Source organism: Rhyacophila brunnea, unplaced genomic scaffold, assembly GCF_057557595.1.
Source record: "Rhyacophila brunnea isolate RB1 unplaced genomic scaffold, BYU_Rbru_1.0 scaffold_1, whole genome shotgun sequence".
Taxonomy (NCBI): Eukaryota; Metazoa; Arthropoda; class Insecta; order Trichoptera; family Rhyacophilidae; genus Rhyacophila; species Rhyacophila brunnea.
In genome coordinates this window covers 33664668-33690148 of record NW_028232751.1, presented here as the reverse complement: position 1 = coordinate 33690148, position 25481 = coordinate 33664668, and the positions used below count along the sequence as shown (strand labels likewise).

The window sequence follows — 25481 nt, the reverse complement described above, 5'->3', positions numbered from 1 at the left end:
ATGGGTAAACAAAATTGGCATTCTGTTTCGAAATATTTTAGATGTTTGAATTTATGGAATTTTCCAGTTGCAATCTAAAACTGTAATCTAAAAATACTACACATCCTATCATGATTAAAAAATAGTGTACATATTTTAAACTTTATGTAGTCTCTCTTCACTTGTATCGTTTACTTGTACGTATCTCCAGCTAGGTGAGTCGTTAAAAATTTTCATCATTAAAAGTGAGTCGCTGTATAAAAAGCTATGAGCTTAAACAATAAGATTTTTCTCCGACAATACATTATTTTATTAATATAGTTTCCGATAACTCGAATAGTACTTTTACCCGATTCATTCAGTTATTCTGTATCACATAAAAGATAAAATAATAATATACCATTAATTTAGTTTTTATTTTCGTGTGACATCAGAAACATAATATTATATGTATATCATAAAAAAAAATATTTACTCCGAATGATGCTTGAACCGATAACTATCGCATTCCAGGCGGTGTGCTTTACCGTTTAAGCTACCGATATACCTACTAAATTTTCATGACACAATTTTATAAGAATATGCAAATGATTTGTTATTGTTATGAAATCTTTTAAAACTTTATAGTTTTAGAGGTACGCCACAATATCAATAGATGTGCCGACAAATCGCCCTCGCAACTAAACTGCCACAAGTCCCAATTTACATATTTTAAATTAATTACTACGTTTCATTGTCTATCGTTATATTATAGTATATGTACCGAAAATTTTATATCTCTAAGTCATCGAATTCAAGTCAAAGCTTCATTCAATATCTAAACATATTTCAAAAACACAGTACAAAAATGCGAAAGGTAAAAACTTCAAAGCTGATTTTCTCTATTTGACGTATTTGGATTGTGGCAGTTTAGTTGCGAGGGTGCGAAATATTATTGATTGGTCATGGAGATCTGATAGCAACCGAGGCCAACTTTGCGGCATTCGAGAAATTTGCAGCGTCGTATGGGGAGCGAGATAATCCCGATTCTTCTGTAGTGTCATCCATTTCAATTCGTGACACTCAGTATGCGGGTACATAATGCGCTTAACGTCAGCGGACAGCAGAGCCAGTCTTAAAAATATCTTCTTTCTTAACTTTCTTCTTTAAGCACTACGGTGCATGGTTGCAGCATCAGTCTCGTGCGGCTTCGTCTCGGAACGGAATGAGCACTTAAAATCACTTCTTTCAGACACGTTTAAAGCGTCATAGAAAGCGGCCGTGCATATCCACGACTGTGCATATATGACGGGTGGTGGTGGGCACTTCTTGATCAAATATGATATACAATACGTTTAATTTTTGTATAGTACCTAATGATCAATTAGCCTAAGTATCTTTACTTGTTTCTCAAATTGCAAAATTTGTTAAACGCACCAACATTTAAATTGTATACATACCTACCATATATATCCATAAAACTAATATTAGCTTCTAAAGTATTTTTAACATGAAAGCATTTTAAATCTGAAAACATAGCGTGTTTACCGTATATTAAAAAAATATTATATAAGTTATAATTGTTTTACATTTAATAAAAATAATCGCATATAAGTAACAATTAAATAAATATCAGTGTCGAAAAAATTACCATTTTAATGTAGACATATTCGTCACTACAGTGAACAGACAAGACCATTTTCTTTAATTATTGTTTTGATGATGACATTTTAAATATTTAAAAAAAATATATGAATATAATACTAACTCGTAATAATAATAAGTACCTCTCTCCGTAAATAAAGTATTGTTCAATAATTTTACAATGATATTCTCGTCAAAAAACTTTTTTATCAAGTTAAAGTTTAGTACTTAGGCAATTTTCTATGAATTGTTATATTTTATTTAAATGTCGAAAGGCGAGTCGGAGACGAAAAATAAGCGATATTTTTAACTGAAAATAACTTTCCGGCACAAGCGATTATTATTTGATACTGTAAAATAAAAATCTGATTTAATTTCTGAGAAAATATTTTACAAAAAAAGAAATAAAAATTATTCTCAATATTACTTCTGGACAACTAATTGAATTTTAGCATGAAAATTCACAGCGCTGCAATAACGTAATTTAAATATCTTCAACACTAAAATATCAAAAGCATCATAAACGCAAATAAATGTATTCTGAACAGCAAAGCACATAATTATTTCTGCAATTGATTACAACTATATCGTCACTTATTTATATTATACAAGAAATGTAACATGTAAAATAAAATCCGGTACGTCAAATAAACCAAATAATTGTGTATATTATTTAAAACGCATTCGTCATTATTATATATTAACTTAATAGCCCATATGGCATATTATATCAATGTACATTGACAAATCAACGAAAAGCAGATGACAACGAATGGAAAACCTGCATTCATCACGTATTGATTAGACACTTGCACTATCATATCACGATATTGTTTAAGTCATTTATTATTTCAGTTTCACAGCTCGCGCCAAGGAAAAAAATAATAGGATTAGAGGTCAGAAGAAAAATATCAGATTATATTACACACCGCACATGTTTATAATAAATAAACAACATAATAATATTATATATAAACATGTATTTATCATTTCCTGAGTCATAATATTCATCAAAAAATATAAAACAACAAGGCAATAGATAATAATATAGTAAGGAATGTAGAAGTAACGATAATCTTTGACATTTTCACCGTTGTTATGCTAATATAGACGTTAATATATATTGTGGATATAAATTTCAAAGTTGGTAATTTCCACTTTTTTTCCTTTCAAATTTATTTTTGTCAGTACTTTTCTACAATGCTCGTTAAATTTCACAGTTAAAATTATATTAAAATCATCAATTATCAAAGTCAGTGCATAAGTAAATTGCCATGTAATACTTAAACAATAACAACATAGTATTTTAAAATACCTGAATCTTACGTTATTATATTAATTATTAATATATTTGTCAAAACAAAATATTTTATTATTTCCAGTCTTTGGCACGAAAGACGGGAGAATTTCATTGATTTTGAAATTAGAACTCTCAAATTATACGCTTGGTTAAATTAATATTTTATTTATTTTCTCAGTTTAGTAAGTTATTAAAAATAAAAATAAATGCATAAACAAAATTATTTTATCTCGGCGTGATACTTTTTAAAAATTAGTAAAGTTAATATATTATGTCGTTCACACGTTTATTAAAATTCGTTCAAATTATTATATATTAATCATATAATCGCCAGCGCCAAATAAAAACAAAATATACAAGAGTAAATACAACAATAATTTTAAAAATATTTAAATAAAGTTTTCTTTAATATTATAGATTAAAGAGAAACTTCATCGCAAATATAAAAAGCCCTCTTTCACTGAGGTAAGCCGTGCGGCAACTTACGAGTATTATATTATTATGTAGTACCCATTTAGCCTTGCAATTTGCAATGAGTGGTGAATAGAATCCAAAGTTGGAAAACTACGTTATACCTACCACGTAAAAGCTCTCTAGTTAAATTATTTACTGAACATATTTCAATTTGTTCTGAAAGCTGCTTTTCGCCGTATTCACGCAAAAGCACAGTATATTAAATATAATATCTAGTCTTAATTCAGCGTTCTAATATATTTACAAAATACTACGAAGAGACTCTCTTTTGAGAAACTCTTCTCTATTTAATTGAAGATATCGTTTGATAAAATAAAAAAGAAAAAGGATTGATTTATATAAGAGTAATTTCGCATTGCAGATTCATTGTAGCTTACTTAATACAGTTATTGCCCACATTTATTAAAAAATCGTAAGCATTTAAACACTTTCAATACGATTGTATATGAAAAGTATCGTTTGATCCAGAATTTTCAAACGTTTTCGATTTACGATGATCTTAGTGCGTAATGATTCATCCATAGCACTCTAAATTTATTATAGCTTTTATTACAAAAAATACTGTCCACAATTTAGGGTAATTTGAAAAGCTTGTTAGATTTCTATGAGATGCTGCCACAATTCATAAAGTAAAATCACTGCTGGCAAGTATCATTCTTAAAACTAAATTTTAGACATACCCAGCTCGTTGGCATGTGAGAGCCCATATAAATCGTATACTTCATAAGCAGTGTAATGTATAAAAAACTAATTCCGACCCATCAAACAATATTTTTATTTCGAAAAAAGAACAGTCGTGCGGATCAAAGAATTGGATGAAGTTTATAGGGACTCTGCACTAGCGTCAAATAATGTTTATTTTTGTATTAATAAGTTAAAATTAGGTCGTACTCGCACTGAAGATGAATAACTCTTCGGACGCCCAATTGAGATTACCGCAGAGAAAATCGTTACATATCCATGGTGTTATAATGGATGGCGGCAGGGTGTATGCACGTGTAAAATATTACTAAAGCGTCAATTACATTGAGCTTTTTTATGAGCTGATTATTGGCAAATTTATAATCTGCCTGTAAATTCGCCCAGTGTAATCATCGAATAAGCTAATAAGCAGGTTGTAAACACTCCACCTAGAAAAGTTGAAAGCCGGTCAACTTTTCACACTACACGCCGGCGTGTGGGCTTACTGCGTCTGCGCAGTAGAGCGATGGTGGTGGAAAAACGAACTACTCATTTTGAAATTTACATTTTTGACGTTTAATGGAAACATTCTTATGGAGCGTAGCGACCTCCCGGTAAAAAAACGAACTACGTTCCGTCAAAATCGCTCGCTGGCTTGTGGCTTATCAGCGAATGGAAAGTTTTGTGTGTAATCATGAAGTCGCAGTAGCTGAACCGCCCGCTTTTGAATTCGCCAATAAGCAGCTCGTAAAAAAGCTCAATGTAATTGACGCTTTAGACTGTGCTAACAATATCTTTTACGAAACATTTAATATGAAAAAGCTGTATGCTCAATAGGTGCCACGATTGTTGACCATCGACTAGTCATTTCCGTCCAGTGTTTAACGATGCTTAATTGCAATATGAAATACGCCTCGCGTGAAATTCCCCTCCATTGTCACATATATTATTTTTAGTCTCCGTTTATGTAGCGCGGGGTTTTCTTCAACGTGTTTGATTCCTACTGGATTCTCTATATATCCTCTTCAATTATTATTTGTTATGTCATGAATGTCATGTCATGAATGTTTTGTAGTAATAATTTCTAAAGTTTATAGTTTGTTAAAATCAATTTAATATCCATAGATGTAGTTTTAAAAAAATATTCACCAGAATGTGCTTCAGACAGGTCGAAGAGGTTGATGCCGCTGTCTAGTGCCAAGTTGATGATCTCCTCAGATGTTTCTTCAGGAACTGTAGGCCCGAATACAGCCCAGGTACCCAGGCCAACGTTCGATACACGAAGGCCTGATTTTCCCAGGTTCTTATACCGCAGGCCCGGCGTCACTGAAGAATGCATCGTGAGATGATTTCCAATGTACGACGATCCTAGACGAGTGGCTAGATTGAGCACAAAATAATTAATAAATTAGAATACCATAAATACTACACTTAAAAGTAGACTCTCTATCCAGGAAATTACTTGTTAATACTGATATTCAGTGTCGAGCGTGATCAGATCACTTAGCAGATTCGTCGTACATGGCACGCGACACTCTATCGAGATAGTAGTGTCGTCTGTCGGTGGGTACGAAAGTTTATTTTAATCACATTTATCATCACAGTATGAATATTTTGTAAGTGTGGTTAATTAATTTTGAGCTAATTGAATATGAAAATTGAAGGTTGGTTCTAAATATCTGCGATGATAGTACATATTATCATGGTAAATTAGAATTCTAGATGGCAGATTGCTAAACCGATTGATAAAATATATCAACGATTGTTGAAGAGAAACCACAACTGCGCACATTTGTATTAATTGATTCAAAAATTTGATTTTAATGTGACAAGTTCTATTCTAATTATTGATGCAAGTGTTATACTACAACATAGAAATCAGTTTTATATGCCATGGTTTCTCTTTTCAGCTTTTCGGGCTATAAGAATGATATACTTACTATATAGAATAAGAAATTTAAATTAAATAACCAAAATGGACTTGGGTCACTATTCTTGTGAAACACTCATTTATTGTAGAAATGATAAAGGTTTAATTTTCTTATTTTATACAATTAACTAAAATCGTAAAAATGGCATTACTTATAAGTCAAGGAATTGCTCAGGCATTAGAGAGTCTCCTGTTTATTTTAAAATTATGAGGTTTTACTGATTAATAATAATAAGTTATATATATATATATATATATATATATATATCTATTTCCAAATATTGAAGTTTACCTTGGTCCAGCATCTGCTGTGAGGTGGCGCTGAAGTCATCCATGCAGTCGAGTGAAGCTATCGGCGCTCTGCAACTTGAAAAAAACAAAATAATTATTATCAGAAGGTACATCGAGCTAAATACTTACCCCAACAATATACACATTTTTCGAATTCTATAAAAGAGTTGATTAATCGTATTCTATAACGTAATTGTGCATAGGACTCATTTTAGTCAAATCAAAAGTCAAAGTCAAAAAAATGAACTGTCGTATATTTAAGAATGTATATTGATTTATAAATTTTACATGGTTAAAAACAGTGTAAATAGTAACATGTATTCTTTTATAATATTGATTAATAAGTATGCATTAATTATAACTTGGAAAGTATAATATGTTTTATCGTGACAATATCAGATTCAAATTTATTTATTTATAAATATATATCCACATAACGTATGTATTATCTACTAGTATAATTACTATTTTTCATCAAACATACATTTACTTAAATCTACTAAGCAGTACCTATCTACTGTGTAGAGAGCATATCACGTGTATGACATTCTTAATGATTCGAGCAATGTCAAGATTAGATTAAGTATACCACCCTCGGTAAACTAATCCAGCTTATCGAATGCCTTCCCTCATATTAGAAAATTCCATATAACTGTGTGGTTAGATGAACATAATATATTATATATGTTAACAACAGCAGTATTGTTATTTCTAATGAAAATTCAGTGAATCTACTGATATTTTGGCAAAAAAAAAATATGATTATTTATTTTCTAAATTCTACTGACAGAAGAAAAATTAGAATAATATTTATAATTTTTTTATGAGGTTAAATAAAATACACGCTTTATAGTTTATTAATCAATTATATTGTGTAAAATAGTCAATTTTGTTCAATATTCTTATGAAAAAAACTACTAAATTTTTAAAATCTAATGTGGCTTCACTGTAAAGAAAACAAATTACACAAGGAGACTTGCAAACTCGACGGTGCACATTTACTCTATGCTGCTAATTAGAGCAAATGTAATGAACGTTTTTAGAAATCCATTATATTAATAATTGAACTGACGTTTACGAGGTAGAACTATGGTTTTAAAATATTGTTTTGACACAAAGGTTTTGTTGATTCTTCGTATTAATTGCATATTTGTACAAAAAGAAATGGAAAATTGGTCATCGATAAGTTCACGGCTATATTGTATTAATCATAATATTTTTTTATTGTTGCGACAGTGTTAAAATCGCCAGTTTCCACATCAAATCCAATGTTGTATTGTAATGTTAATGTGTTATAGGAAATGGAAAATTTCAGTCCTTTTTAAATAGTAAGTATATGTTTTACAAACCGAGACAAAATATAATGTCTTCTTATCACGTTCAAGTGTGAAGTGTTATAACACGAACGTCATTTTGGGGTCTAGGACGATTTGACGCCGGACAACTGGACGTCGCGCAATTCAAAAATAAATAGACGTTAGGTAAGGTACTTTTAAAAAAATATATATTAATATTTATATTTAAATTATTATATTATGATTTAATAATTGGTGAGAATTTAAATATGCATACGTAAATAATGGTTTAATCGTGCATATGTTTATGTTCCAACGAAAAAAGAGTTCTTTATTTTTATATAAAGCCTTAGGCATGGTAATTCTCAATCTGTAATTAAAAAAAAATTATGTTAAGAGTAAAATGAATTTAAACTACTAAGTATTAGATAGACACTGATTAAAATTCCTCGTCTATGTTCTGTATACGTGTTTACGACAGTGCGGCGTACAATTGTCCTGGCGTCCAGTTATCCCATTCCCTCATATTGTCTAATAAATCGGTCTATTTGTAAAGTCGTGATATTTATTTTGCTTTCGTTCTAAAAAAAATGAGTGCATAATTGTACGATTTCTCCCAAAAAACACCGTCCAGATTTAAGGTAAAAAAAAATTTTTTTTTAATCCGAACATTACTCAGGGCAGAAGACACCTTATCCGGAAGTAGGTTGTAGACAATACAATAATATCATAACTCTTCTTAGATTCGGTATTCAAATATTTTATTCTTTTTTTAAAGAGTTAATTGTGAGGCGCGTTAAGTATGAAAGAGACCGACATTTTGGGACAGACCAATGAAATTAAGAATTCTACTAATTTTTTGTATGTGGTAATTAGTAAAAAATATAGTATTAAAAACACGTGTATGTGTGGTGGTACGTTTTTATTCAGATATTCTTTAGTACTAATATTAAATTCGCACCATACTATAATAAGATTACGTAATAAGAAAAAATTAGTGATTACGGCTTGAAAATGTATGCGTATGTTTTATATATTTTCTATTTAACAGTAATTTATTTTGTATTATTCAAAATATATTTCATTCTACAATAATTTATAAAACTAAACTTTTATAGTTATAACACAAATAATTTTGCCATTAAATCTAAAAACGTTCAGAAACAACAATACGTTTAAAGGATCTAATTACTGATATGATTTAAAATAAAAAAACTTTTACAGAAGCTTCGAAAATATAGATTTTATTATTACATGCTAACCAAACTAATGTTAGGAATATATCACTGTTTTGTTGTTGACTAAGCATATCAATAGTGTGTATGCAGAGGTATTCAAAGTCTTTCTACAATGTTCTTAAACACTAAAAACACTGATAAACATATATAAATGTCAGTATCTTTTTTTGACGAGCAATAATATTATATTATAATATGAATCTAGATATAATTTGAAGATTGTAGATAATAGTTATGTACAATTTATAACTGAATTTTTAAGTTTAACTTGTAGGTAATTATATATTTACAAATGTAGTTGGATCCATTTAACCCACACCTCCGCAATTACTACCGCGTATTTATATTATTTAAAATTAAACAATTCAGCATACACTCATTCTCTTCAAAGCATATTATTTATAAATTCTCGTTCTTTTTATTTAACTTTCTAATGAATAGATTCTGAGTGCACCACTTTTATAATAAAACAACTTTCGTAGTGCTTTTAAACAGTATCCGTGTTTATTCTTCGAGCGACCGTGTGCAAACAAAATGTGTAATTTAATAGCGTAATGTCAACTTCACTTCACGGAAAGACACTTGTTGCGCACATTCTAACTAACTTTATTGGAATTGCAGCTACCGTAAAACGGGGTGAATAGGGATGGCGTGGAGAATAGAAACAGTTCCCGAGGAAAAAAATAGACTGTTATAATTGCTAAAATCTTACTGTTTGCATTACAATATGTATGATATTATAATACAAATAAATGTTTCTTTATTTGGTCGTTTTTTTTATTTCAAATTTTTAGTTTTTTCTTTCTATTTTTATTCGGTGTTCGTATTCACCCCGTTTCGCTGGTTAATGGGAACAAACAATAATTTTGGGAAAATGTCGATATCGAGTGAATAATGAGCGTTCTCATTCACCAAATCATAATTGCAAACACAACTTGAGCGAGCGAATATTTAAATTTAATATGAAATCTGAAAACGTTCCTATTCACCCGTTTTGCTGTATGTACACAAATTATTTTTATATAAAATCATTGCAAACCTGGTGTTGACGCCAATTGCTTTGTTTTTATTGGATAGTCCAGATAGTCCAGATACGACTGTCAAATAAATTAATGACTGTCTAATATAAGCAGTGCTGATTTTCCATAAAGCCGACGTAGCACTTGTTTCATCAGAAACTATTAATATCTTAAGATTCATAACCCATTTCAAAATAATATGACTCTTAAAAGACCTTAAAAAACTATCAGAGCATCGGACCTCCACATACCCAATACCACAACTGAATATTAGTGTCAGGATAAGTCTAAAATCACTACTTTTTAGGAAAGTCAAAAGAATATCGAGTTTTTCGAGAAATTTATTAGATAATTATTTAAAGGTGATAATTCGACTCGTCCCTTTTCTCATTATCGTGGTAATTTTCAGACTTCCTTCCCTTTCTTTTCGCATACAAATATATTAAGAAAAAATATTTTTCGGAAATAGTGGTTTTAAATGGCCTATAGGGAAGAAAAGCGAGCTGAAGCAACTGAGTAATCGAAGTGACTACGGTCAGTTTTTGTTCTGACTTAAAGAAGCAGGTGGCAATGAAAGGTTGACTGCATTCCAGAATAGATACATTAGTAAATCACGAAAGATCATGTGGGCCAAAGGCACCATAATAATAATTATTTTATTATTGAATAATTATACCTAGTATCTATTCAAAAGAAGACTAGATATTATGTCTCACTCCTTGTAAAAGTAATTGTAAAAAAAGTTCACGCTCCATTTCACGCAATATCGATGATATTAATAATTATTTATTCATGATTTCAAATTTAATATTCTCCGTGTAATAAGAAATTTTTCAAGGCGTCGTGGAAATAAAATTTTAATATAATATGCTCCGCTTTGTAAAATGTATATAACATTGGAAAAGAGTTTTGTCTCCATGCAATATATTATATTCTCAGCTTAAATCTATATTCTTCAAACATTATACATATTATCACATTTATATATATCACGCAATGACGAAAAACTGATTTTAATCAATTTCTATGCAGTGTGGATAAATGTGTAGGTAGTAAAAAATATATTAAATTATCCTAAATCATATTGTTTGCCTAAACGAATTTTATAACTTTATATTAATTAATAAAACTATATATTAATATCTCCTACGACCTACATGATATCAAAATAAGTATTGACATTAGTGCACTATTTTGTAACATTACTTTTAATCGTATTTGTTTACCCTTAATTGCATGGTTTTGCCTTTCAGCAACAAACTGTATTATTCTTTATGTTTTTTTTATGTGAATGAAATTGTAATAAAAAACTTGCAGTTCTCTGCCGTTTGACAAAATGAAATAACAATGTTGTTATAGTTTTTATTCACATGTGCCATTGATAATTTATAATAGTATACACATCAAATGTGATATAATTATAATATATAAATTAAACGGTTGCCATCATGCATTTATGGATTAAACATAATAATTTAAAATTCCACGTAATAATTTAAATTTCCAATAAAACTCATAAATTCTGGAGCGTATTTCATGTCTTTGTTGTAGAAAGGAAATTAAATTTATTCGAAATTGAAGAAAATGGTTTTTTTTACAACCGATGGTGATTCTTTCATTCCTTCATTATTAATATTTTTATTTATTATGAATATTACAAATATACTATATATCTACAATGTGATATTAATTAATAGAAAAAATGGTTCTGAAATAATAGGTACATACTTGCCTACTTTAAAAATACAAGAATTAGTAAAAATAATTATTGAAATTGATCCTATATTTTAAGAATATATAAAGCAATATATATTTAAATCGAATCTGATATATGGTATATACGGATACCGGAAGAAATTTGTCATTACTCGATCACTAATTAACAGTGTTTTAGGTACGAGAAACCCTGAGGATCCGACAGATTTAGTAACTGTTTGTTTTGCCTAAGCGATAAATTTACTAAGTATAAATTTAATACAGAAAAGGTCGCTAGGATTATATTACAGTGTAATAATTGATTGTCGTTTGACTCGATTGATTTTTCCATCCTTTAAGATGTTTATACTTTGTAACGAAGCGACCGCCTCGTTTACTTGACGGAAAACCGCCACTGTAAAAGTTAGTTTTACCCTAGTCATCGCCGTAACCAGCACTCGATAGCTATTATTAAAATAATAATTTCAAACATCTTACGAACACAAACGGTGTGTAGGTTGCTCTTCTAAGAATTATAAACCTTTCAACTAATTTACGTCTGAAATTTTCTATGTGATATCAGTAAACCCAATTTGTAACTTATACAAATTCACTATAATCAGCTCGGCTCAATGCCGAATTTTGGTCGACGTAAATGTATCGTGATGGCAGGTAATTAGTGCGAAGAATTAAACAATAATAGTGCACCGGGCGAGTTGCTACTACAGCCACCGGAGCGAAATCGGGCGTGTTTAACGTTAAGTCTTTGTGAATAGACTCGGCACAGCGTCAGCTCAAAACTCCGAAAAGCCAACGAAATAGCTTCCACGAACTCACACACAGACGTGATTTATTTCAGAGAATCACAACTTTAATTTCAACCACCAAATCAATATACAATAATATAACATTACAACATGAAGAAATGGTAAATTTATACGATCACGTAAGAAAATAAGATATAAACGGAAATATTTTGCATGCGCACATAAAAATGGTTTACGGAAGTATAATTTTCCATGGATGTTCGTTATCGTAATATTTTTTTGGGACTTCACCGCGTGTTCTTCCTCCTTCTTTTCTGGGTTCATTGCGACTGACCCTACCGGCAGTGACATACTATACCGATAGGTAATGTCGTGTGTTACTTGTGGCAAGACATAATGAAAACACCCAAATAAGGAAGGAATACGAATTGGTAATATAAATTGTAATCATAGAATAAAATTTAGTTTGTCACTCTGGGCCTTAATATGGGTCATCTAAGTAGGGGTTCCGTAAGATTTTAGAAAATATCTTAGTGATTCCGCTAAACTAAAAAGGTTGAGAATCACAATCATATCGCATGAATAAAATGATTAATATCAATGGAAATTGAAATACCGGCGAAGCCCTTATCCATGACAACACATATTATATACCAGCCTGTTGGATGGCATAATTTCTGTATTGATACTGTACTTATTCTCTTTATAATTTCATAGTCAATTTGTCATCTCCATGACATATATGTAATTATGGGAACGTTCACATTTTGATGTTTTAAAAAAACTGTTTTATTTATTTCAGTGATAATAAGCGGACTCTAGAGTAGGCTTAGGAAAGACACCGATCGCGTTCTGCCGATGAACCGCCAAGAAAATGTATGGATGGTCACGTAATTTAAGACAAAGTTATGTTATTAATTAAGAAAGCATCTAGGTCCGGGTGGAATTTAATTTTATAATATGTATTATAATATTACTGATATTTAATTCCACAAATTAATTTATAGTCGATTCGAATTGCGGTTGTAATACCTTTATCAATGCTATTAGAATACTGTCACAAACAAAATAATTATCAACTTAAAACAGATGCAATTAAATTTTAATTTCAAAATTGACAGCTGAAACTACCCTGAGGGACAATAATTGACTATTTCGTTCGGTATATTATTAATCCGTTCTCTCATACAACCACTTATAATCCCGTACTGAATTGGCAATTAGTAATAATTAGTTTTAAGTATACCCAAAATATTGAAAAAAGCTTTAATAAATATAGATGTAGCCTAAACGTATGATAGGACTACTAATTTGTATAAACATTGAAATAATAACTATGCATTTGAATAATTTTGCATGCAAAAGTGACATTTCTGTTATATTACTTAAATTGATTTAAACTATTTTTATTGGGAAATCATATAAACTCTTCTGAACGATCATATTAGTGGATAGTATTTAACGCAAATCTTTATCGATAACTCAATAACTTCCTTGAACACTTAAAAAGTATATTTGATACTGTGTTTTTCTTGTTTTTATTGCATATTAAAAAGAAAATTATTAAAAAAAGTTTTATTTCTATCACGCGTATCATGTAAACGTATGCATTCTTTAATACTATCTAAAGATGTTCACATTATTAAATTTGATTATGATAGCATTTGTGATTATTATTAATAGAATATCTTGACCTGAAAAAGTCTGACAGGCCTGCTATAAGTTCTATAAAAGGACGACGGTGTGTTCGACGGGGCCACGGGGTGCCTGAAATACCCTGGGGCGAAAACAGTGATTTTTGGGAATAGCAGATCATGGGTATAATTTACATTATATTTTATGATGCGAATATCATTTTCAAAAAGTAATGTTATTGAAATAACCTCAACGCGATTCAAGTATTAGTAATATTATAATATAATATTTACAATATGTTATTTTAACTCACTGTAGATATTTACGGAGAGCATTAATTTCAAAGAATATTTAAAAATGATTAGTTCATCTAACAATTGTTATTCGTTATCCAATCCACATACATTGTATCTAATACATAGAGTAATTCATAGGTTTTCAGTAATCTTGCGTGTGGCGTTTCAATATTGTTTCCCGCCAGCTGTCTTGCATTGCATATTAAAAGCAACGTGTTATGAATAAACAATACTCCGCAACTGAAGGCGAATATGGAATGGATATTTTATTCGAAAGATAATATTTATACAAAGTATTTGAATTAATTTATAATAAATCATAATATTAACTTCACTCTACATACAACATAAACAATTAGAAAAATTATAATGCAAGAAAAACAATGAAGAGTCTACCGAGTGATTGGAACACTATATTGAAACTAAGTCCACCTTATATGTCGGTAACTGAAGCAATTTGGTTCAGCATAGCTATCACCCTCCCAATTGGCACTACCAATGTCCGATACGTTCTACGTAGATGAACAACAAACAATAACTGATACTCCCGATTTTTTGCTAGAGACATAAATACAGATCAACACTTGCAGGAATGGCAGAATTTTCACTCATACCACGTATAAATTTGAATAAACATGTCTTCATAATAGTAATAAAATAATACGTGTAATAATATAATAGATAATAATATAATAGATAATAGCTGTCAGACTAATTAATACTGTATGATTATACAAATAATCATATTAATAAATGTGTGTAAACAAGTATAGTTGAAACTAATTATTATATGAAACAATAAAATTATTTACTAGAAATCAGCAGAAAAAATCGTGGGCATGTAGACATCTGTCGATATATTTTTAATTTGATTTTAGTTGAGAAAATTAATCATTATTTTCGTCTGTAATAAATAGACTGTGATTAATAATGATTACATCTTAATAAATAATTAATAATGATTATATCTTGACAAGCTCCATCACATAAAACACGGTTATTAACAATGTATTTAGGAATCAGTGCATTTTGGAATGTCACTCATCAATTATTTTAAACAGTATTTATTACTGACACTCGTATAATAACTAATTACAAGATCAAAAGAACTTTTTATATACAACGTTTTTAAAGTTTCTGTTGAATCATATAAATTTGACTTGACTAGCTTAAACGATCAAAAAAATTGTACTTGGTAGAAATAATACTGAAATGTCATATTTATTTCCATAGTAACGCACGTATATATTAATATTAATAATTTAGTTGCTAGGACCCACTTAGAAACCAATAATAGTTTTACTTTTACGGATTTATTCCGAAATAACTTTTCATACAAAACAGAATTAACTGAAAATGAAATCAATTCTACTTAAATATGGCTAAAAGTATTTAAAAAAATGCATTGGCATCGTGTTCTGATATATTCTAAAAGTTTCAAATGTCTAGCTAGTCGGGAAGTTAATTAAAAATCGATTGCAAGATTTGTACCGGACAAACAACCACCGGATAAATAATAATACGAGCTAAGAAAAACGTTGTAAAAAAACGTTGTAAATAAAAATAGTTGTTTCAATTAAAAGTGGTTTTCGTATTTCATATTATATTAAATTATAGTAATTAAACTTGTCAAGATAATATATTAGCAACAATTACAATTCGTTTGATTTTAAAAAAATAAACGTCTTCGTTAATCATGTAATGTGATGTAAAAGTTTGTGTTTTTAATAAAAACGTACTAATGACCTGGATATAGAAAAAGACTAATTTTGAATCAAATCTGTTGAAGTTTTAAGATATGAATATTATTTTTATTATATACTTTTAAGAAAAGTCTGAAACATTTTGATACCAAAGAAGTCATAATATAATGACAATTATGTACTTATGTTTGTAAATATTTGATTATCTCAAATCACAATTTCAATGTTGATACCTATATTTTGAAATTTCATTCTTCAATTTGATGTTTCATTATTAATAAATTTGATATGACAACCAAATTCTTTTAAAAGTTGAAAATAAAATATTCACTATTTTTTGATAAGTTTACCAAAATAGATTTTATTGATTTTAGGTAAGATAATGTTAAATTCAATACTTGTCAGATACGTTAATTCGTTAGCTATTTTTTATTGGTTTAATCACTGTCTGAAATCGAGTTATAAAATTAATAGTAAAGTATTGCTGCAGTGTCAAATACTTGAAACTAAACGATTATTTAACTGTTACCTTAATGTAATGAAAAAAAAATTAATTACGTGAAGTTGCTAAACATTATATTATGTACAATGCAATTGTCACGATCAGGGCGAATCGATCTAACATTTCTACAAAATTTTATTTTATTAAAATCGGTCGGATAACGGAATCGGTTAAAAACAATATAGGGGTCACTCCTTTCTTGTTTAAATTGCGTCTCATTTTTTAACTTTCGTTCAAAATCGTTTTTTGGAAAATGATCGATTTTAGTACCGATTACTGTAATATTATTTTCTTAGAATAAGATATAGAATATAAAATGAGTTTATATTGTATATATGTACGACTCTAAAGTGGCTAATATCCATTACACACAGATTGACATATCCGGAAATAAACTATATTAGGTGCAGTAACAAGTTTTATTATACAAATACAATTTACTAATATATAAAATAATAACGATATTTGGTTCAATTTGAACTTTACAGAGAGTAGCTGTTATGAAATTCACAAATGAAGATAAACCCTTTTTCTTTTATACTAGGTACTCAATTACTAAGTACGTACAAATATAATGACATGATGGAGTTGATATGGATTTGATCACTACACACACGTCGAAAGACAATATTACATATACTAGCCACGCTTTGTACAAAAACCCACACATTATAATATTAATAATATTATTATCTATAGTCTACCAAATTTAGTCTGAAGAATAAATGAGCCATGCTTGACATCGAAAATTATATTCGGAAAATCGAGCAGCAAACAATGACATGATAATCCTCGTACAACATTGAAAGACAGTATGGAGTTGGATTTAAATACCGTGGGCGTCGATAACTAGAGATAACCGACTTTCAATAGAACTGAAGGAGTCGTATGCTGAATGAGATCAATACTCATGTTGAATTGTATTTCGTGGAAGAAGAAACGTGGTTCTGAAAATACGCAAATGCTATCTCTTCGATCACCATTGTTTCTCCAAAATAATCGCACGCACTTGATACCGGTCTCAAGGGTCAGAAGTCAGAATCACGCCGAGGGTTAAAATTTATAAATATATTGTGCCGAAAATAATGGACATGTATGAGTTATACACAGTCCTCCTGTGAATATATTCAACACCAGTACCTAATAACTAAATACACTCTATAATACCAAAATAAATAAATAAATGTATTTGAAGTGGATCAGCGAAGCTATTCTAACATATCACTTAACGTTCAAAAAGAGCTAAATGTGATAAATATATCACGTTTATCACTTTATACAACAGGCAGTTAATTATTTCAATCAGTTAACCATCTGAACTGTCAAAAAGTGCTATCTTTTAACAGCCCATCTTTTGACTGTGTTACCTTTTAGATCTAAATAGAGTAAGTCAATTACATATTGAGAATTATTGACATGCAACATTCGACTATTTTGAAAAATAATTACGTCTCGGCCGCTGCCGTACAGCTGCCAAAGATCGAGTGACTAGTAGTTACATAATACTTGTTTTACTACAATACGCTGCAATAACATGACTAATAAAATTGTAGGTTGTGTTTGACGTTTCAATCAAAATTTCGTGCATGTCGAGGTTCGGGTGAAAAAACATAAATACGCCGACACGAATATACCCGAATAGATACATATTTCACACGCATGTCTACCAACTTAAATTTTTGCCGCATTACGAATTTACTAATTATTGTAGATAACCACCGTATACACTGATAACTTCATTGTGTATAAAATGGCTTCCGTGTTAATTTTGACCAATGAAAATAACGGAAATGTGCTAAAGTATTAACTATTAAGAATAGCTACGCGCGCAGGTATGAAGTGAATTAGTAACAAGATTTTTTTTATATATACCAAAATATAGTATGTTAGTTTAAAGGGGATTGTAATATTTTAATACATAAAAGAAATAAACTAATTATCTGTTATGTGTTTCGAGTAACCTATTCAAACACAGTTTGTTTTAACTAGAATATTGTTCGTTGAACTTTCGGTTAATATTTCCATTATTTGTCCATAATTATTAGTTTTAGCAATTAAATATAGTTCAATAAGTTAGTTGTGTCTTATTTTGTATTATTAATATGATTTTCTTTTATTAAAAAACGCAATTTTATTATGAAATAAAAACGATTTTAATTTGAAAACAAGCTACCCAATTGTGACGAAGATATTGTTGTGTAATTTTTATGACAGTTTTATAAATAGTATTAATGGAGTTTCTAACTTCTAAATAAATGTCTGGAATAATAAATAATTCCCATTCTCTGACAAAAGGTAGATTATGAGTTTTGTTTTGTAAAATACGTCGTATTATTTTCATCTTGGTAGTTGTGTTTTGTTAGATATAACTTTTCAGTAAATTCTATTGATTCATATCCAAAAATAATAAAATCGAGAATATTTATTATTATATTATTGTAAAAATATTAAGTATATTGAAGTGTGTGTGCACTAACATATTGCAAACTTTATGTACACGTAGGTACACACTGATTCTACAGAATACTTACAACTTGTAACAATAAAACATAAGTGCATGAAAAGCGTTTATTAAAAGCTATGTTGGTTGTTCTCCTTGTTTGGAAATCTTAAAGAGATGCGTGTTTTTCAATGTAAGTATGTATAAAGTGTTGGCCAAAACTCTTGGCAAGATAACTCTATTGCTGTGTTTATTTATTATCAATAATCAACAATTTCGCAAAAACACTACAAACCTAAATCCTTGCATAAATAAAACTTCCACTGCACTATATTTTGTACGATTTAAAGAATTATTCGAAATTAAGGCACCAATAATAAAATATCTATTTCTCGTCCTAAGTAAGTAAATATAATATGGCTAGGTCAGTGCTCGAAATGGAAAAGATTACGAACCGGAGCGCTCGAAAATTAACATGGTTATCAAATTTTATGTGTATTTTATAAACATAAGTGTGCTAGATTTTTTTATTATATGGCATATCTAGCTCAGACGGTCAAATTAATTTGTCCACGAGACGGAGCGATAACTTTATAGATTTCACGAACCGGAACGGCGCTCCGGTGCGTTCCGGTCCATTTCGAGCCCTGGCTAGGTACTTTATTGTATAAGGATGTGCCACACACGTACCACAAATTGTAGTGCTGCGCCACAGATTTGATTTTTTCGTGGAGCATAAATAATGATACATACGTACAGTTCTCAACTGGACGATAATAATTATATTATTATGCAAGTACTATGACTTTGGACCACAAACTATGTACTAATATAGAAAATATTAATGAAAAATAACAATAAAATATTTCTCACGTTCCAGATCAAAAACCTAACATTGTAGAGAAAATTTATATATTGTTTGGTATTTACCAAATACAAAGATTTTTTTTTCGATCATGTCCGAACCTAATAAGGTCACAATAATATGGGCCTCCACAGCGTGGAGGTTTGTATTGACAGATTTTGTTTTTTTTTTTTACTAGAAATGGATGTCAGCCACTTTCTCAACCTATTGGGTCCATACTCAGACTCATACACAAATTGAAAAAACAATATATGTACTTGCCAGACCCAGGATTCGAACCTGGGATCCACGACGATATAGTCCGACGCTTAAGCCGCGCGGCCATCGTGAGAGTAATACAAATATTACACATATTATTTTAATACTACACCTTTTTCACTTACATTAAATTTATCACTGACCTTTGTCGAGTGTGAGTTTATAAATTATTTTCTCTGAGAATAAAAATTATCACCCCTCTTAATCAATTATCTTAAAAACTTATCGTTTTCCCTTTTATTGTATACGATTTTATAATAATGTACTATTATTAAAACGTAAATTTTTGTTACTCATACTTGATAAGGACTATGTATTTGAAACACGTGTCATATTGAATGTAGTGAATACATAGTAATGAATACATTTTATATAAAAGTAATATGAATAACCACCAAGAGAATGGGAATATCTTGGTAAAAAGGGAAAATGATGAATTGACCACTTAGATGACTTAAAAAATGTGTCAACTCTAACTCTGATGGGGAAAATTAAGAAAAAGTGGGGTAATCCAGTCAAATTTGGCTGCCTCTAACGAGGTACGTATCATGTTGGAAATTTGGCAAATACTGCCATAGAATAAACAATATTTACGTATGAATTAAAAGTTACAAGACGTGATGTGTAGTCGTGTAGTGCAGAGGTAAAAAAGCTTTTAAAATCTTATTACGTTATGCAGTATACTAATGTAGGTAGTTGATAATATTTCATTGAAATATATAATACCTACATAAGAAATAAGCCTCGTATTTACTAGAGAAATGACATTCGGCATCGTCAAACAAACCGTGCGTTCAGCGTCTTATTTATGATTCAATGCCTAATATCTTCGCTATCACACAGCATGCAATTAATAAGAGTTATTTCTCAGATAACTTTGAATAACTAACGTACCTATTTTCTTGGCGCAATATCAATATATAGTGGTAATATAGTTATTATTACAGAAATTAACCAAAACAAAACGAAAATAAAATATAATCAATTCAAATATTTACCGATAGATGGTCGGGACCGGGTTCGAATCTTCGCTTGTGTTGTCCGCATTATTTTCAATAATGCTGGTCTGCGAGAGGGGGATGAATGGAGTTACCGAAGCATTTGCGGGAGCGGAAAGGGATAAATGTGTTGGTGCAGACACGTGGTTGCACAAGACAACTTGCGACATTTTACGGTGTAGACCCAGGATATGACTATTTCCTTGGCCCTGCTGATGATTCGACGGATGGTGGGTAGATGTCGTCGGTGATGTATTGAGGCATATATTTAGCATAACAATAGCTATATTTTTACTTTTTTATCGTAATGGTTCGAGTCTGAGACACACGGGAATCAAAAACTAATTTGATCCATCTTTAGACTTTATACAAAAGATATTATAATATGTTTTTTCGACATTTTGAATTTTAATATTATCAATAGTAAATAATACCGTCAAATGTTAGTAATCTAAACAATTATTACTCTCGTAGCTCAAATTATTAGTTGTTAGTTATTAATTTATATTAAATGTATGTGGTGACTAAACAGGGAAGAGGATGATACTTGAACAGCCTCCAGCCTGAAAAAAATACCAGTTTATGAGTAATTTAAACTTATTTATAACTTATCATAAGAAGAATCTATCTCCTAGTATTAAAAAAATAAATATACGTAGCAGTGTGCAATACTCAATGCTCTGTGCTTGCTGAAAGTAAAAAGATATATTCGTACAAATATATCAATAAAAAATATAAAACCACCTTTTCGATGCGTTCAAACACGTCATATAATTTTTGTTAACTGTAATAAGTAAATAAATAATATTAGTCAGTTTCTAATATATTTCGATGTCCTTTGTGTAATTCTTATCGATTTTTTTATATAACTCACTTTTCATACATATTATTTCGTTCACCGCAATATTAAAAAGTAGTTGCACCTGCAGTTGCAACGTAATGCACGTGCATTACTTACTTATGTATGAATCCGCTAGTCAAAGTACTGGCCCTTAACCAGGCTCAAACGCCACTCCTTTCCACTTTCTTATACATAATTTACGAGGAAAGTCTAACAATCAAGTCCATCGCACTTTGAAATTCACAAAGGCAAGGCACAAGTCATATTTATACGTGTAATCAACGCTTACTGTTACGTTACAGTTAATATCGCCATTCTATCCATACGTGTCATCCATAAGCACTATCTATCTATTATTATCTAAGTATTATCTATCCACTCCCACTGCATATATATATGTAACTTGTAGTAGATGTTTATTGGGGGGAAAGACGATTGATTAAATAAGGGGCAGTCATCATATGACATCATACGGTTTTGACTGTTTTTACCCCCCCCCCCCCCCCCCATCAGCACATTTTGTCACATAATCTCATAACCTTTTACCACCCTGTCTATATTACGTCACATTTTGAGACCCCCCAATATTTATACTTAAACCCTTGATCCTAATATTGTGTTTTAAGATCCTTGTATATTTGTTGTTTACTTTGTAACGTCACATTTTCTGTGAAGCCCCCCCCCCCCCCCCCCCCTCTCCCCATCCCTTCGTCACAAATCTTCACATTATATCAAACCCCCCTTGAGCGGAATGTCATATTATATGGATGGCCCCTTATTGCATAAACAACTTAACCAATTCGTTTTTTTTTTTTTTAATAATTAGTACCTATGTACCAAACTATATATTATTATTCAACTGTTTAACAACTCTAATTTAGCAGTAGATATCTAACCGATTAATAATAATATAGTATGTAGTAACTATTGCCAAAAAATAAGGAGTGCGTGATACATAACATACATTGGCCATTGGGTGGGTAAACCAGAGATTCGCCGCTAGGGACATGAATGACAGCCTGTGTACCGAATACCAGATTTTCCATCCATATCAAAGATTATAACAAATTATCATTCAGAATCTATCAAAATTAGCAATATTATTAATTTTTCCCGCGAGTTGTCAACTCAGTTTTTACGATTATAACCACGGAAGTGGCACAACAGACAAATATTTGCGCTATAACATAATGTAGAAGACGATTCTACTTAATTTTACATAGATTCGTGTTCGTATTATTTGATAATATTCAAGAATGTGTTTGACTTTTCGCATAACGCAATAATATGTCGCATGTAGTCGCCTCATTGGTATGGTGCATCCATTGTGGCTTATTTCGCGTAAGCCCAAATTGACAATGATACAATGCTGCTGCATATGGCTGCATATTAACAGAATTGAAATTAATTCTCATTAGTTAAATTATGATCATGTTTATACTTTTTATATGTACTGTTTGGTTACTGGTTTACGTTAATATTTTGTTCAAAATTCAGTGCCGACACTTAATTCGCCCACCACTTGATAAATTTAGGACGCAGCTAGGGTTTTCAAATCTGATATCTCACTAATGATTTCGGCATTATTTTTAAATATTATTTTTTGTCAAAAATAACTAAAGAAAATTGATGACAATTTTAATTTATATCTTTTATAATGCCAATGCATGATAAATGCTATTGATTTTTAATTTACTTAACACCGTGTGGTTGAGAATATATATATATATATAATATATGCATAACTAGAAAACTTCTTAGATAGTAAATCATTATAAGAAAATGATAAGTACTAAATATGTTTTTTATTCATTAAATATAAAATAATTAAAGGTTAAAACACGCTGAGCAATTTCCACAATTTAACTAACATATCTACTAGTGATTAATGTGCTCTTGTTTTTTTTACCACGTTCGATCCTAAGAAGATTATAATATGGGCCTACGCAAAGTGGGGTTTATATTAACAGATTTTATTAGATTATTAGATAAGAAATAGATGTCAGCCTTATTGCTCAACCTATTAGGTTCATACTCTTACTCCAAACACACATTGAAAGACTATATGTAGCTGCCTGACCTAGGAACCAGGTTAGTGCATATGTAAACTAAATAATGTTAAAAATCGATAGTTAGTTAAGACTGTATATTTTTTTGTAAATTAGTTTCCCACGACAAATTATTTCGAGCACAAAGAGAGCGAAATATTTAACATAATATTCTAGAGAGATAATTGAATTTTAAAGTAATGCTATACATTTATATTAATATGATATAGGTTTGCCCTTTATTACGTACCACGGTTCTTACGGCATTCGTATTGCATGTTATACTAACTGACTAAGTGCACTGCTGGGCCATTAATAATATTGATTTTAGTGCGCGCTCATTTCAAATGATCTCTTCAGTATAATTAAGTACAACGTACAGCAATATATTATTTAAAGCAAAATAGTGGCGTAGACTACGGAGAATGAGTTTTTACATATAGGTCAGTGGCGAAGGGTGGAGGTAGGCTTTTAAGATATGACATTAAAAAAATAGTGCACGCTAAACTTTTTCAGTCATACGTTTTTGTTTTTATTAAACTAAGACTACAATTTAGAGATGATGTTGGTTAGTTTTTAAAAGTCAATTAAATCCTGCATAAACCAAACCATAATAGTTTTGGTATGCTATGGGCGATTCGACAAAATAATGCAAACTTTTTCCTTCATACTTATTTCTTTTCGTTGAATTAACAATACATATTCATATTACACAAGATTTTGGTTGGTTTTTTTTAATTAATTAAGTCCTGCCCAACCAAACAATAGATAAAACTCTATCTTTAAAATATCCAAAATGATGTCTGATTTAATGGCATGATAGACGTGTATTTTTTGACTATTACCTATTATGACTTGAATTCTAATGGATTTAAGTTTTGTACTATTCTATTTGGAATCAAAAAATCTACATTACAAAATACCTGTAATATAATTTATAAATAGTTTGTAACTTTATCTCTGAACGTATATAATATACGTAATATTATTATACACTAAAGGTTAACACAATGATTGAATAAGTTGATTTTCATCAAATAGGTAATACACAGAAGTCGACTATTTGTTTTTTTTTCAGGCAATGTAAGTTTAAGGTTGTTTTTTTAATTTGATTTAAACATATTGCCTAATAATAACTTATAGGAAGTTTGTTATTTAAGTTTTGAAGTGTATGGTAAAAAAATACGGTTTTCTGTATTACTTTTTATTTTTCTTTATGAAACTTTAACTTATTTATGATACCTACTACGAATTACTATGCATTTAATTGGTTTGAACCAATAATTGCTACTTATATATTTTGAGATTTTCCATCGCTTTGAATTTGTAACTTTTCTAATTTCATGGTTGATAAGAAGGATAATATCTTAAATACATTAAGAGATTTTTATTATAAATAGATTTTTTATTAACATTAGATTGCTCTTTGAGGTTTTACAAAATAGATTTATCAAACTAAATAAAAAAAATGGGGTTCTCTTTCTAATAAACAAAGGCGTAAACATGTACTTTTTCACGTAGGTATACCATAATGGTAAAACATGTTATAATTTAATACGGATACATTTTTTCTAATTTACATGAAAACCATTTCGTAAAGATA

General features: G+C 29.9%; 1 protein-coding gene across 4 annotated transcripts in view; it reads right to left on the bottom strand.

The window, feature by feature from the left end:
• Nucleotides 1-25481, bottom strand: part of Hk (potassium voltage-gated channel subfamily A regulatory beta subunit hyperkinetic) — a 118870-nt gene that overhangs the window by 53086 nt on the left and 40303 nt on the right. For 2 of the 4 annotated variants that reach the window (XM_085943390.1, XM_085943381.1), the window contains exons 8-9: nt 6280-6347; nt 5207-5437 (exon numbers count right to left, since the gene is read on the bottom strand). In XM_085943390.1, coding sequence (XP_085799516.1) covers nt 5207-5437; nt 6280-6347 — 299 coding nt within the window. Of the gene's footprint in view, nt 1-5206; nt 5438-6279; nt 6354-20989; nt 21553-25481 lie in introns of all 4 variants that reach the window. The other 2 variants (XM_085943396.1, XM_085943372.1) reach the window with 2 other exon arrangements.